Here is a 12,464-nt window from a genome sequence, read left to right as displayed (position 1 = left end):
AGGATCCATACCAAAAAGAAGATAATCGTTACCTAGTAAAAGTCCCCTGTGCAAGCACTGGGTCATTTCTGACCCATGGGGCGACGTCACATCCCGACGTTTCCAAGGCAGACTTTGTTTGCGGGGTGGTTCCCCAGTCATCTTCCCTTGACCCCCAGCAAGCTGGGTACTCATTTCACCGACCTCGGAAGGATGGAAGACCGAGTCAACCTTAAGTCAGCTACCTGAAACCGACTTCCGTCGGGATCGAACTCAGGTCGTGAGCAGAGCTTTGGACTGCAGTACTGCAGCTTACCACTCTGCGCCACGGGGCCCATTATCATTACCTCGAGGATCTGAGTAATTGAAATAAAGGGATCTTCCTTTTATGTGAGGAGGATTTTTCAAACTCTATTCCTGTGCATTTGTAAACTTGACGTAGTAGGAGCCTACAAAAGGCCAAAGCCAATCGGAAGTGGTGTTAGAGACTGACACACGCCCTCTTCCTTATTCGTCATAGGCCTGCGCGCTTTCCTTTGGCGCGTGATTTCACGCGTTGCGCGCATGCGCCGTTAGAAGAACGGGTCCTTTCCGGTGGTTCTTCTGCCCCCCGCTGCTTCTCTCTCGGCCCTCACAGAGCGGCTGTCATGGCTGCTGGGCCGGGCAGCCTCCCTCTGGCGCGGCTGCTCTTCTTCCTGGCGCCCTTGATGCTTCCCAGCTCTTGGGCCTCGGAGGTAGCCGGCGGCATGGAGGCCCCGGGATCCGGGGAGCGGTTTAAGATCGAGGGTCGCGCCGTGGTGCCCGGGGTGAAGCCCCAAGACTGGATTGCGGGGGCTCGAGTGCTGGTGGAAGGGGAGGAGCACGTCGGCTTCCTCAAGTGAGTACCGGCGGCGGCGCCGGCCTTCGCCTCGCGGCGGTTTCCCCGCAGAGAGATCCCGCGTCTCGATCCGGGCTCGCTCATGGGGGGCCGCCGTCGCACACGGCGACCCTGTTCTGAAGCGGTGGGTTGTCCCACGGGCTCCTCGTAGAGAGGGGGCAGGAAGGGGCCAGTCTCCCCTGTGGGCCCGTGAATGCGCGCTTCTGAGAATAGGGGAGGCTGTTTTGGAGGTGAGCCGTCCCTCTGCCTTGCATCTCTTAGTCCGGAGAGTCGAGACTTGTCTGGATGAAACCTTCTCGGTATGGGGCATGTTTGATGGCATGCTCGGAAGTTTTTAGAGTTGAGAAGGTGTGTAGTTGCAGCTCGTTGCTTGTGCTGATTTTGAACTTCTTGCCCCGAGGAAACGCTCCTTTCAGGAGTTCAGTGGCACCTTGGAGAGACTGAGCCCTGACTCTCACAATCTTGTGCTGGAATAAATGTTAATATCAAAGGCTCAGCTGTGCCTCTGGTTTGTTTTTTATGCCTCTACGGGATGGACAAAACCTCTGTTTATTATTGGGCTTATTTTCCATTTGGGCTTAGATATCTGTTCAAGTACTGTCTTGGGTGCCTCCCTTTTTATGAACTGTAGGAAGCAATCCAGGAGCCCCGTGGTGCAGAGTGGTAAGCTGCAGTACTGCAGTCAAAAGCTCTGCTCACGACCTGAGTTCGATCTTGACGGAAGTTGGTTTCAGGTAGCCGGCTCAAGGTTGACTCAGCCTTCCATCCTTCCGAGGTTGGTGAAATGAGGACCCAGCTTGCTGGGGGTAAAGAGAAGATGACTGGGGAAGGCACTGGCAAGCCACCCCATAAACAAAGTCTGCCTTGGAAATGTCGGGATGTGACGTCACCCCATGGGTCAGGAATGACCCTGTGCTTGCACAGGGGACCTTTACCTTTAGGAAGCAATCTCATGCAGTATTTCAAATGTGAGCGCTGTCCATTACTTTCAGTAATATGTTTAGATGTACATTCTTCCTAATCCACTGGCTGGTTTGTGTATGTGCTATCAATCCCCCTCCCAAAAAAGAGGGTGTAGAGAAGGGCAACTGAATCAATCAAGTAGTTGGACCATTTTCAAAAGGTTGGGACTCTTTTGTTGTTGTTGTTTTAAAATGAGCATCAGGGAAATGTTCTCCAAAATTATGCATGATGTGGAGATGGAGTAAAAAAAAGTTTATCTTCCAAAATCCTAGAATTTGGCGGCAGCCAATAATATGGAAAGGCAGTAGATTCATGATAGAAAAATGTACATATTTCACATAATCTGTAATTATCTCTGGAATGTGTTAACACAAGCTGTGCTATAGGGGTGCTAGTTTAGGTGATATTAAAAGGGGATTTGGTAAATTCATGGAAGATAGATCAGTGACTATTAACCAAGGTAACTGGATGTTTGGAGGTAGTGTACCTCTGAATGCCATTGGTGGGACAGGAGCAGAGATAAACTTTGGCCTTTGTGTCCCTGATGTGGGCCTGCAGTTTGGTAAGCCACTTTAGGAAGCTTGATGCTGGGCTAGATGGAACGTTGTTTTGATCCATCAGAGCTGTTCTTATGAAAGTAACTCAGAATGAAGTAGAATATGGTTCAGGGTGATTGTTTGCATCAGCAGAACTACAATACCTTCATCAAACTAAATCTGATGGATTACGGTAACATCCTGAAGCAACATTTCATTCCTGCATAACTATAATTCCTTCCCGAACCAACAGGGCCATTAGTATTTGAGTGTTTCCAGAATGTAGTTGCATGTGTTACAGGCAACTATTGGGTAATGTCTGTTTCATCATTAATAGTGTCACACCTACTTCCTGTATTGCCCTATTTAGTGACCAAACCCAGTGTTGACTTTATAGAGGAGGAGGATCCCTTTCAAGTACATGTTAGTCTGAAGGTGAAGTCTGAGGCTCTTCCGTCCTTCTCTTTTACACTTACACCTACCAGCTTTTCATTTGAGACTAGGCAGTATCAAGTCTTGTTCTTTACATACTGCTCCCCATTCATTCAGCCTTCTAAAAAACACAAAGGTGTGTGTAGTAGAAGAGTCACTCAGCTTGGCTATGCACCCTCCAGCAAAGATGCCCTTCCTGCTTGTGTAGACTGTGAAATTTCCTATAGTCTTTACACTGTATTTTGAACGAAGCCTAAGATTTAATAGCACACACTTGGAAACGGCAGTCTGAGTAATTTAAAACATTTGAGATCCCTGGCTGCATAAATGATGAAGGCAAATTATGTAACCTATCTGCTCTGTGCAATATGGGGCTGGCACAGCCTTCACAGATCTATTTGAACAATCCTGGTCCTGCAGTTCTGTTGTCTTTCAATATTAGACATAGTTCCTCCTTAACAGAATAGACTCTTGTATTCGCTGATGACGTGAAATTACAGTTGCCATTATATCAGTCACTTGTGTTGTGGTGGTAAGTCTTCCTCTGTTCCCAGGCTAATGGTGAGGTAACGTTTTGGATTTGGGAGCTGTCTGTCTGCATAGCATTTCCAGAATTGATCTTGTGACCATAACCTTGGATTCTTCTTGTGCCTGCTCAAGGATTCATCCCTTTTTGAAGATATTGTGGGTTATCAGCTTCAGTGTAACTGTATCTTTTCCCAAGTTGCATTTAGAGGATCACTTGAACAATTTATCTTGTAAGAGAAGGACATGAAAAATGTGCCAATCTTTCCTTTGTCTTTCTATGAATTTGTACTATGGTTATAACTGCCAGGATTTTTCAAATGCTCTTCACATACATCATCTCAGTATTGCTAAAAATAGCTATGTAAGGTAGGCATTTTCTCACCCCCACTTTACAAAAGAAGACTCTGAGACTGAATAAGTATGGCTTGTTTTAAAGTGCTCTAATGATTCTTAAATTTAAACTCCCAGCTCATTTACTGTGCTTCACCAGCTCAGTGATGTTGTGGGTCAGTGGTATAAAGAAGAAAAGTTGGTTTTTATACCCTGTGTTTCTCTAATGTGTCTCAAAGCAGCTTATACTCATCTTCCCCTCCTCCAACTTGCACCTTGTGAGGTAGGTGAAGCTGAGAGAGTTCTGAGAGAACTGTGACTGGCCCAAGGTCACCCAGCAGGCTTCATGTGGAAGAGCGGGGAATCAAACTCGGTTCTCCTGATTAGAGTCTGCCACTCTTAACCACTACACCACACCTGCTCTCAAAAGCAAAGAGCTCCAGCCTTGTTGGGCCTTTAGGTACTTTTGGAATTTTGAGAGAGGTCAGTGGGTGCTACTAAAAATAATTGCAGTAGATGTTAGGATCAGTCACAAAATAGATGCTAGGGGCAATCACAAAATATTGAGAGATTCTAAACCCAAGTGTCATCCTATGTTGGGAACTGCTATTTCCGAATGAGTGGTCCAGGTCCAAAGTTGATGCTTCCTGGGTTTTATGAATGAAGTACCTCCTGCTCCAGCGAGGTAGAAGAAAGCCAGGGTCTTTTTGCTTTGAACAAGAGGTGGACACCAGGAAACATATTAGTGGGCATTATGATGCTCATGAGTGCCATATCTGGGGTCAGTGGTGTATAGAGTTGAATTGGTAAATAAGAGTTGTAGTTCCGTCATGACCAATGAATACTAGTACTGGGATGTCTAAATAACCATGGTATGTTTAAAATATTGCATCTCTTCTGGGGTGGAGTTAAATATATTATAATTTTTATTTTATCAGGACAGATGGAAGCTTTGTGGTTCACGATGTCCCTTCTGGATCATACGTAGTTGAAGTTATATCTCCAGCTTATAAATTTGAACCAGTACGAGTGGACATCACTTCAAAAGGCAAAATGAGGTATGAAGTTTATCTTAATCTGTTGAAGCAAACAAATTTTCTATATAGGGTGAAAGTGGGAAGAAAAAAACAACTACACTGTAAGCGCTTCATAAACATTTGCTGTTGTTTTTTCAGAGGCATTCTTATGTCAGGCTGTATATTCCATGTAGTTCAGGAAAAGAATTATTGTAAGTGTACATACATACATGCACATGTGTGGCTTGACATAATCGCAAGACTTAGGCCAGGGAATTTCTACTAAATGAACACTTTTTGGGGTTATGTTGTCCAGTTAATGAACAAAGCTATGTTACTGTATGTTTTGTCACAAATTCATAGTTGAAAAGAAAAGATTGATTTTTTATCTTCCTCTGCTTAAATAGTTTCATGGAAAAGCTTACTGACTTAGTTAATTTCTTTGTGAATAGAATTTAGAATGGTTTTCAACTAGTAACACAGGGATGGATCCAACTAACTTTTTTGCTCAATCTCATCCAATATCTCTCCTTATTCCAGCCCCCATTCGATGTGGCTTTTGTCCATGTAAGTCTCATGATCCCCAGCATAGACTTTTCTGGGCATTAAAGGGAATTCCCTCCTCCATTGTTCATTATTGGATAATCTGGCTGGATTCAATCCGTAATGTGTAATATAGCTATTGCTGAGAGTAATTTGGCAGTATTTTCTATGACTTCTGTAGTATTGGCTTTATCCGTGCTTTAATGTTTATGATGGATCAGTGTCCATTTGATATATTTGTAATACATACCAGAGTTAGATTGCCTTGCATCTATTGATGTGGTGAATTTTTGTCCCACCCTTCCTTCAAGAGGCTCAGGGTGGCATACAGCTATTTCCCTCCCATGGCTTCAATATTTACAGGCATTCTCATCTCTAATCAGCATATTATGAAAAACAGTTGTGGGCATGATACAATTCTCCAAGTCAGAATTCTGAGAGGGAAGTTCAGAACTATAAGCCTCTTGGGAAAGAAAAGTTGTATCCAAAAACTCAGGGTGTGTAAACATAGGATATAGCTCTAATACAGAAGCCCCAGAATAAAAGTATGACTATGCCTGTAGACCAGCACATGTTTAAGGCGTACAAGTCCTTTTGAAATCATATTTAAGTGGCTTGACTGTGCACAGAATAGCAGCTTAAGTACAAATTCACTGATTAGAGGGAATATGAAACCATTGTTACAATTTGCTGATGAAATTGTGTAGAAAAAATGTATTTAAATTTTCCGCAGAGCAAGATATGTAAATTATATCAAAACGTCAGAAGTTGTCAGGCTGCCATACCCACTTCAGATGAAATCTTCTGGACCCCCTTCTTACTTTATAAAGAGAGAGTCTTGGGGATGGACTGATTTCTTAATGAATCCCATGGTATGTATGGAAGCACACATGCAGGCACTTATTCGTCACTAATTAGCTAATTAATCTCAACATTTCAAAAGTTGTGTTGGTAGGAGTTTAAAAAAACTGAATAGGCACATGCTAATTATGTCTTTTCAAGAGGGAAGTAATGCAGCAAGCAGATACCATTAAGTAAGGCTTGTTTTCAGGCAAGTATTAGCTGTGGGATGTACAAGAGGCATCTCTAGAGAGAGATGGTTACATCATCTTAACATGAATTTATTTTCATACAAGCAGCTAGGAAAAGCTAGAATATTATGAAGCAATGCAGCCTTTAAAAGGCATTCTCTCAGCCAGGTATAGTTGCTTATATTTGTGTTAAAAAAGAGCAACATGACACTAGTATTGAACACAGCATTTACAAATATGTATCAAAGTCATAAATATACATGTACTAAAATTCTTAGCCTACCCAAACTATACATTTGGCATGAAGAAGGTGGGAGGCAGGAAGACAGATGGAACAACATCATGGAGATGGTTGGGCAGGCGTGTGTTTTGTGTTAGAACTGCTGCAGTCATTCTGAATTTCTAGGAATGCTGTGAAATAAGCTTCATCCGTATTTGTCATTTTAAGGTCTGCTTCCCGCCCCCCCCCCCCCCGCCCCCCAAAAATGATATTTCTGAGAGAAATTAACATTCTATTAATATCTACTGTTTAAGGTTATGATGATGATCCTTCCATTGCTGATCTTCGTATTGCTGCCTAAAGTTGTCAACACAAGTGATCCTGATATGCGGCGGGTGAGTAAGCTTTGGGTAGTTGATATTGAAAATATTATCTCTGAATGGCAAAAATATAAGAAGTCACCAAAGTAATCTGGAGTGCAGGCCAGAAAGAGTCTGCAAAACCATGATGAGTTAGTGGCTGCTGAGGTAGAAATACAGGTGTGAGTCAGAAAGGCAGTTGGTGAGGCATAGCAGTACCAAGCCTGCTGCAGGAAGTTCAAATTTTGAAGAGATGCTTAGTGGGATAAATTTATTCGGGTTGTATATTTTTGTATAACTTATTCAGAAGATGGTATTTTATATTTAGATGTAGAAACCACTGGAGAGTGTTCCACTAAAAGAACAGAAAAGGCAAGCAGGAAAAGGATGTAGGAAATGATAAATATATTAAGGGCAGGAGGACATGGACCAGGCTTGATAGGCAAATTATTGTGCTTGAGTTTATCAGGATAGTCTCCTTCCCTTCAACAAGGCCTTCAGCAACTTTCTGTTCCCATCAATTAAAGGGATTGTGATTCACTGTAAGGTTTACAATCCCATCTTTGCAGAAATCATGCAGGAGCATACCCATCAGCCCTTTTGTCCTGTTATTGAAAAATGATAGGGAGTTGTGCTTGGAAGGCTTTCATGAATTTGGGTTTCCATCTGGATGCTGGAAGCACAGAGACTAATATAACGGACTCTGCTTCTGCTAGATTTATTGGGATGACTGCCAAGAGGATCCAGTCTTGTCTGCTAATTAAAAAAAAATAGCTGCCTAAGAATTCTGTGCTGACAGCAGGAACAGCCCGGGGTGGGAGCTCTGGTGAGAAATGTGTATCCAGAAGAGCCACTAAGTAGATATCTTGTCGTTGTGTTGAGTGGTGCTTTGATCATCTGGCAAAGTATATACAGATATAATGTGTCATTAGATATGTTTCATGAGCGTCTGAGTATCATAGAAGAAAGTCTGCTGATCTCTTATGATGTTGTATCAATATCTCTGTTGAGATGTAAGATAAGGGTTGTTCTGCCTTTCTGCTTTTTCCCCTCTCCATCTTAATAAAATATCCTAGCCACATTCTGCTGTAACAGATCCATTGTAACATGAAATTAAGCCATGATACTTACTACATTATCCTAACTTATTGTCCTTTCACCATGCATTATGCCGAATAGCGGAGGGCTAGAACAAAATGGACATTCAAGGTGTTTACTAAATCTTCTCTATTTAGCAGTGTTACTGTCTGTCTTTGGCTGCTGCTTTTGGGGGTTCAGTTGGTATTGATTTCCCTTTCCTCTGAATAACCACTGTCTTTAGTAGTTGTCTATAGGTGTCCAGGTTGTTTTCAAGTTACACCTATTACAGTCTAAATCCTGAGATATCTGAAGCTTCTGGTTTAACTAAATGCTCAATGAAAGATAAAAAGTTATAGATTCTCTAGGAGACATGGAACTAGGGTGTATCCATTTGGTCATCTGAAGTTACACATGAGTTGCTTTCTTTTGGATAGCAAATCAGTTGACTGTTAGAAAGCTCCAAGTTGAAAGACTCTTGATTGCACATCTCTGTGGAGGAAGTTGGCTAACTGAAGTAACATTTTCTGTTAGTAACTTTTCCCAAACTTTCCAAATCAAAGGGGTTGTCAAATTGTAGCAATCAGATATTCAGGTCACTCACATAAACTTGGACTATTTTAAGATGGGTGCCAGGTATTATTTAAATACAAGGAAATAGTTGGAAGGAAATTGTTTTGTAAAAACGCTTATTCCTTGAGAAAGGTATGTTCAGAAACTTCCCTTGAAATTTTTAAAAGAAGAGCAGTTTTTGTATTTGAGATTGGGAGGTACTTCCAACATTAAGTGGGCTTTTAGCAGTATAAAGCTTTATGTAGCATTCATTTACCCTGTACAGCTACTCTAGACATGGTTATCTTGCTTACTGCTTTTAGATCTTTTCATTTTTACCAAACTTTTATCTTTAAGTTGTAGTTTGGGCTGTGGCTGTCTAAAGGAGTCTGTAGTGGGGGTATATGGTAGAGAGCAGCTGCAAAGTGACAACCACTGAAAGAACAATGAAACTACTGGATTTATCATTATATATGATTTGGAAATGTTGTCCTGGAATTTCACTGACGCATTCTTCTTCTTTTTTGTGTACATTTAGGAAATGGAGCAATCAATGAATATGCTGAATTCTAACCATGAGCTGCCTGATGTATCAGAGTTCATGACAAGACTTTTCTCTTCAAAATCTTCTAGCAAGTCTAGTGGTAGTAGCAGTAAAGCAGGGAAAAGTGGGGCAGGGAAAAGGAGGTAGTTGTTTCTCCCCCTCCACCCAGAACCACAATTTGCACAGCTCTGTTATGTGGTACCATCTGTACATTCTGTGGAAGAACAAAAAGCCACTACTGTAACCTTAATCAAATGTCAAATTGGACACAACACAACTATTGTGTCTGGTGTAGCTTTTTAACCTATTTATGTATCTTGTTCTTTAAATATGTGAGGGTGTAGCTGCAGTTCTGTATCACTATATGGTCAGTGCTGAACAAACTCCTTTCTAGAGAATGACATTAAAAGGTTTAAATTATGTGCAATATATTAATGGTTCTTAACAAGGCATCACTGTAAAATATTTGGTATCAAGACATAGAAAATATTGTTTGTTTTTAAATAAGCTTAATGGTATGTTTTTTCTTCTATATAGTGTCTAAGTATACAACTTTATTTTCTTTTAAATGTACATGACTTGGGCTTAGTAAGGGAGGAGCTTTGTCTGTCAGCAGTTTGGTTGTACAGCAGTACTGTACTGGGGCAGTTTATGTGGAGCAGAGAGGATTTTTTGGGGTGTTGAGGCTTCTTTAGGGGAAGGCTCATCTCCCTGGTGGTGCCTTCAAGTTCTTCCATTCATCCCTGACACCTTCTGTTTAAAAACACTTGTTTCATAAATGTAGAGATCTATGGTGATAACCTCCTTCATTGCAAGACATTTTTAGCTGTTATCAGGTACAATTAGGCTGAAGTTCTTACTAGTGCAAGACTAGTTAGTATCCAGTGTGTTCTCAACAGAAAGTTAGATACAAGATGATGTTATCAAAAAAGAACACTCCCAAACTCCGAAGACACTACCAATAACATTATTCACAGCTCAGGGCTTTAGTAAACCTGTACCAATTAATAGGCAGCAGTATCATAAATGACCTGATTCATATAGCTTTCCTCCCTCTCGTCTCACATACTTGTAGCTGAGGAGACTGGTAGGCAGAAATGAGCAGCTCTAGCTTCAGTTTTTCCCTTCTTGTAGAATTGGGAAATGCTAGCTGTTGTTCAGTCAGTGAAGTTCAATTCCATCTTTGACTAATACAGGCTGTAATATCAGTACAATGCCCAGTGATAGTGAGGAAGCCACCCATTTGTAGACAAAAGGTGTAGGTGCACACAGAAGTCACAGGGGCTACAACAGTAAAGTGGACAGCCAGCCTCTGCCCTGGTAAAGGCTTCGTGTGAGTGGCAGAACTATGTCTAGAAGGAATTACTTTCACGTTTGTTGGCTAGATCAGTGGTTGTGTTCAGAATTCCTCAAATGCTCATTACCAGTGCTGTCTCTCATTTTGTTCAATTTGATTAGCATCCCTGGTGGTGCTGCAAATAATGCTGAAGTGTGCCTAACAATATTTTGTATTGTCACTGAACGTAAATCAGACAAATGTGTTTTCCAAAATGGAATGGTTATGACAGTCCATTTTGAAATATGTGGCATCTTTGCAACTTGAGAGCTAGGCTGTACCTAGTAGATCTGAGTTTCCAGTCGAACTAGAGAAGAGGGAACACTTATATTTGCCACCGCTGCTGCCAACTAAAATAACAGGATAGGAGCGCCAGGCCTACATTAGTCACCTTGGGAAGGAATATTGACACTACTACAGTGGGGCACTCTTTTAAACATTTGTACACTTCCTAGCAATTTTAGGCATCTTATGTTGTCCAGCGTGGGTGGAAGATGGTATGGGACTTTGTTGGAGTAATGCTGTCGCTCTAGCTGAAGAGTTGCTATTGTTTCTTTTGAGGGATAGGGTACTTTAAACCTAATGACCATTAATGTCTTTGACATTTGTATTGCACTTGGAAAGGCCACTCAGAAGATCATGATGGATGGGGATGATATGGCAAGTCAAGACTGTGTATCAAAAGCTGTTGAATTGTGCTTGGAAGACAATGCAAACTTTTGAGCACTGTGCTAACATGCTTCTGATAACTGTTATGTTAGTGGCGGTTTGATTCTACTCTTGATTTCCAGGTAAGGAAGAATGCCTGTGATATAATTTCAGTTTTATCTGAAATAAATTTCTCTGCTTACTTTACACCTCATCTCCAGAGGTTACCATGTGCTGTATGAAGCTGATGGATCAGGGTGTAATAAAGGCACAGCCAGCATCCCCGAAACACCTGTGCCACTTCATTCCAAAGTTGAAGGTATAAGGGCAGTCTCTGTGACCATCATACTTCCTCTGGAGCAAATGTTTCTGACAGATCTCTGGTGCGAACTGTCCTGTAGTTCTGCTAGTGGTCACTTTTCTTACATGTCCCAGAAATACATTCCTAAAACTGCTTGATACCTTTTCTGTATGTGAACCTAGATCATTGCCAGGATCACATGTAGACCTTTGCAGCATGCTAAGGCTGGAAGTCTGCGGCAACAGGGATGTCATCAACATGAATGATGGCTTGATCTCTAGATTTAAGCCTTTCTGGCCAAAATGTCAGGCAGGTCCCACAGCCTGATCCCCAAATAGTCTAAATATTCAAGGCCTACAGCAATTGGAGCTAAACTGAATTATTATTAAAGAATTAACAATGAAATGCAAATTATGAGATTATGGATGGTTGGGATTAAATCTGCTCTGGTTTATGTTGCTGGGAATGCTTTTAAAGGACCACCAAATTAGTGTGTGGCTATAACAAGAAACGGTGGGATTAATTGAAGAATTGTATCAACTGTTGAGTTCTCATAAGAAACTAAGCTGGGGGGAAGCTTGAACATTAATAGCAGAGGGGATAAATTTGATCCTTGTGTTGAAGAAAACAGTTCTGGCTTCTGCATATCAATGATAATTTTTGCTATGGAGGTCATCTGAGAAAGCACACAGAACAAACATGCCCTTAAGCATAATCATTGAGGAGAACTAGCACAGCATGAGGGCTGCCCCTGAGGTTGCTACTTTGCTGTCACCCAGTGTGCCTGCTTTGCGTCAACAGAACCTGTGGGGGGGCAGGTACAGAAGAGTAACGCCTTTCTCACAATTTTCTCACAATGGTCCATCCTGTGACATCGTACGAAGGCCGCAGTCTCCTACACACTTGGGAGTAAGCCCTGCTGAAACGAGTAGCCTTTACTGAAGTTTAAAGGTTTATACATTCAGTTTGTAAAGCTAGAACATTTCTGATAACATTAGGGCAGTAGTTGTCTTTTTCATGGCTGGCCTGGGGAGGCCTTCCTACCGTGCTCTTGGCAACCATTGCTTGAGAAGGCCTTGACTGTACAGAGTTATGATCCCTGGGAATTTTTGAATGTTGAGGATCTCTCTCTTTCTCTCACCCTGTCTCCCTCTCAACTCTCTTGCATTCCTTGGCTGTCTGTTCACACAAT

The 12,464-nt window shown here is 41.9% G+C and overlaps 1 protein-coding gene across 1 annotated transcript; it reads left to right on the top strand.

The window, feature by feature from the left end:
* The first annotated feature begins 626 nt into the window (after positions 1-626).
* On the top strand, positions 627-9,606 carry EMC7 (ER membrane protein complex subunit 7). The gene is made up of 5 exons (XM_056851301.1): positions 627-856; positions 4,584-4,703; positions 5,938-6,076; positions 6,770-6,850; positions 8,982-9,606. Exons 1-5 carry the CDS (start codon positions 627-629, stop codon positions 9,132-9,134), a joined length of 723 nt encoding a protein of 240 aa, XP_056707279.1. The 3' UTR covers positions 9,135-9,606.
* Positions 9,607-12,464: the final 2,858 nt, after the last annotated feature.

Source organism: Euleptes europaea, chromosome 6 (genome assembly GCF_029931775.1).
Source record: "Euleptes europaea isolate rEulEur1 chromosome 6, rEulEur1.hap1, whole genome shotgun sequence".
NCBI lineage: Eukaryota > Metazoa > Chordata > Lepidosauria > Squamata > Sphaerodactylidae > Euleptes > Euleptes europaea.
This window is presented reverse-complemented; position numbering and strand designations above follow the sequence as displayed.

Excerpts from the sequence above, each read along its gene's own strand:
- EMC7 (XM_056851301.1), top strand. The coding sequence starts at position 627 with ATGGCTGCTGGGCCGGGCAGCCTCCCTCTGGCGCGGCTGCTCTTCTTC. Across the intron at positions 6,077-6,769 it reads ATTTCTTAATGAATCCCATG|GTTATGATGATGATCCTTCC; the intron begins GTATGTATGGAA and ends CTACTGTTTAAG. Across the intron at positions 6,851-8,981 it reads GTGATCCTGATATGCGGCGG|GAAATGGAGCAATCAATGAA; the intron begins GTGAGTAAGCTT and ends GTGTACATTTAG.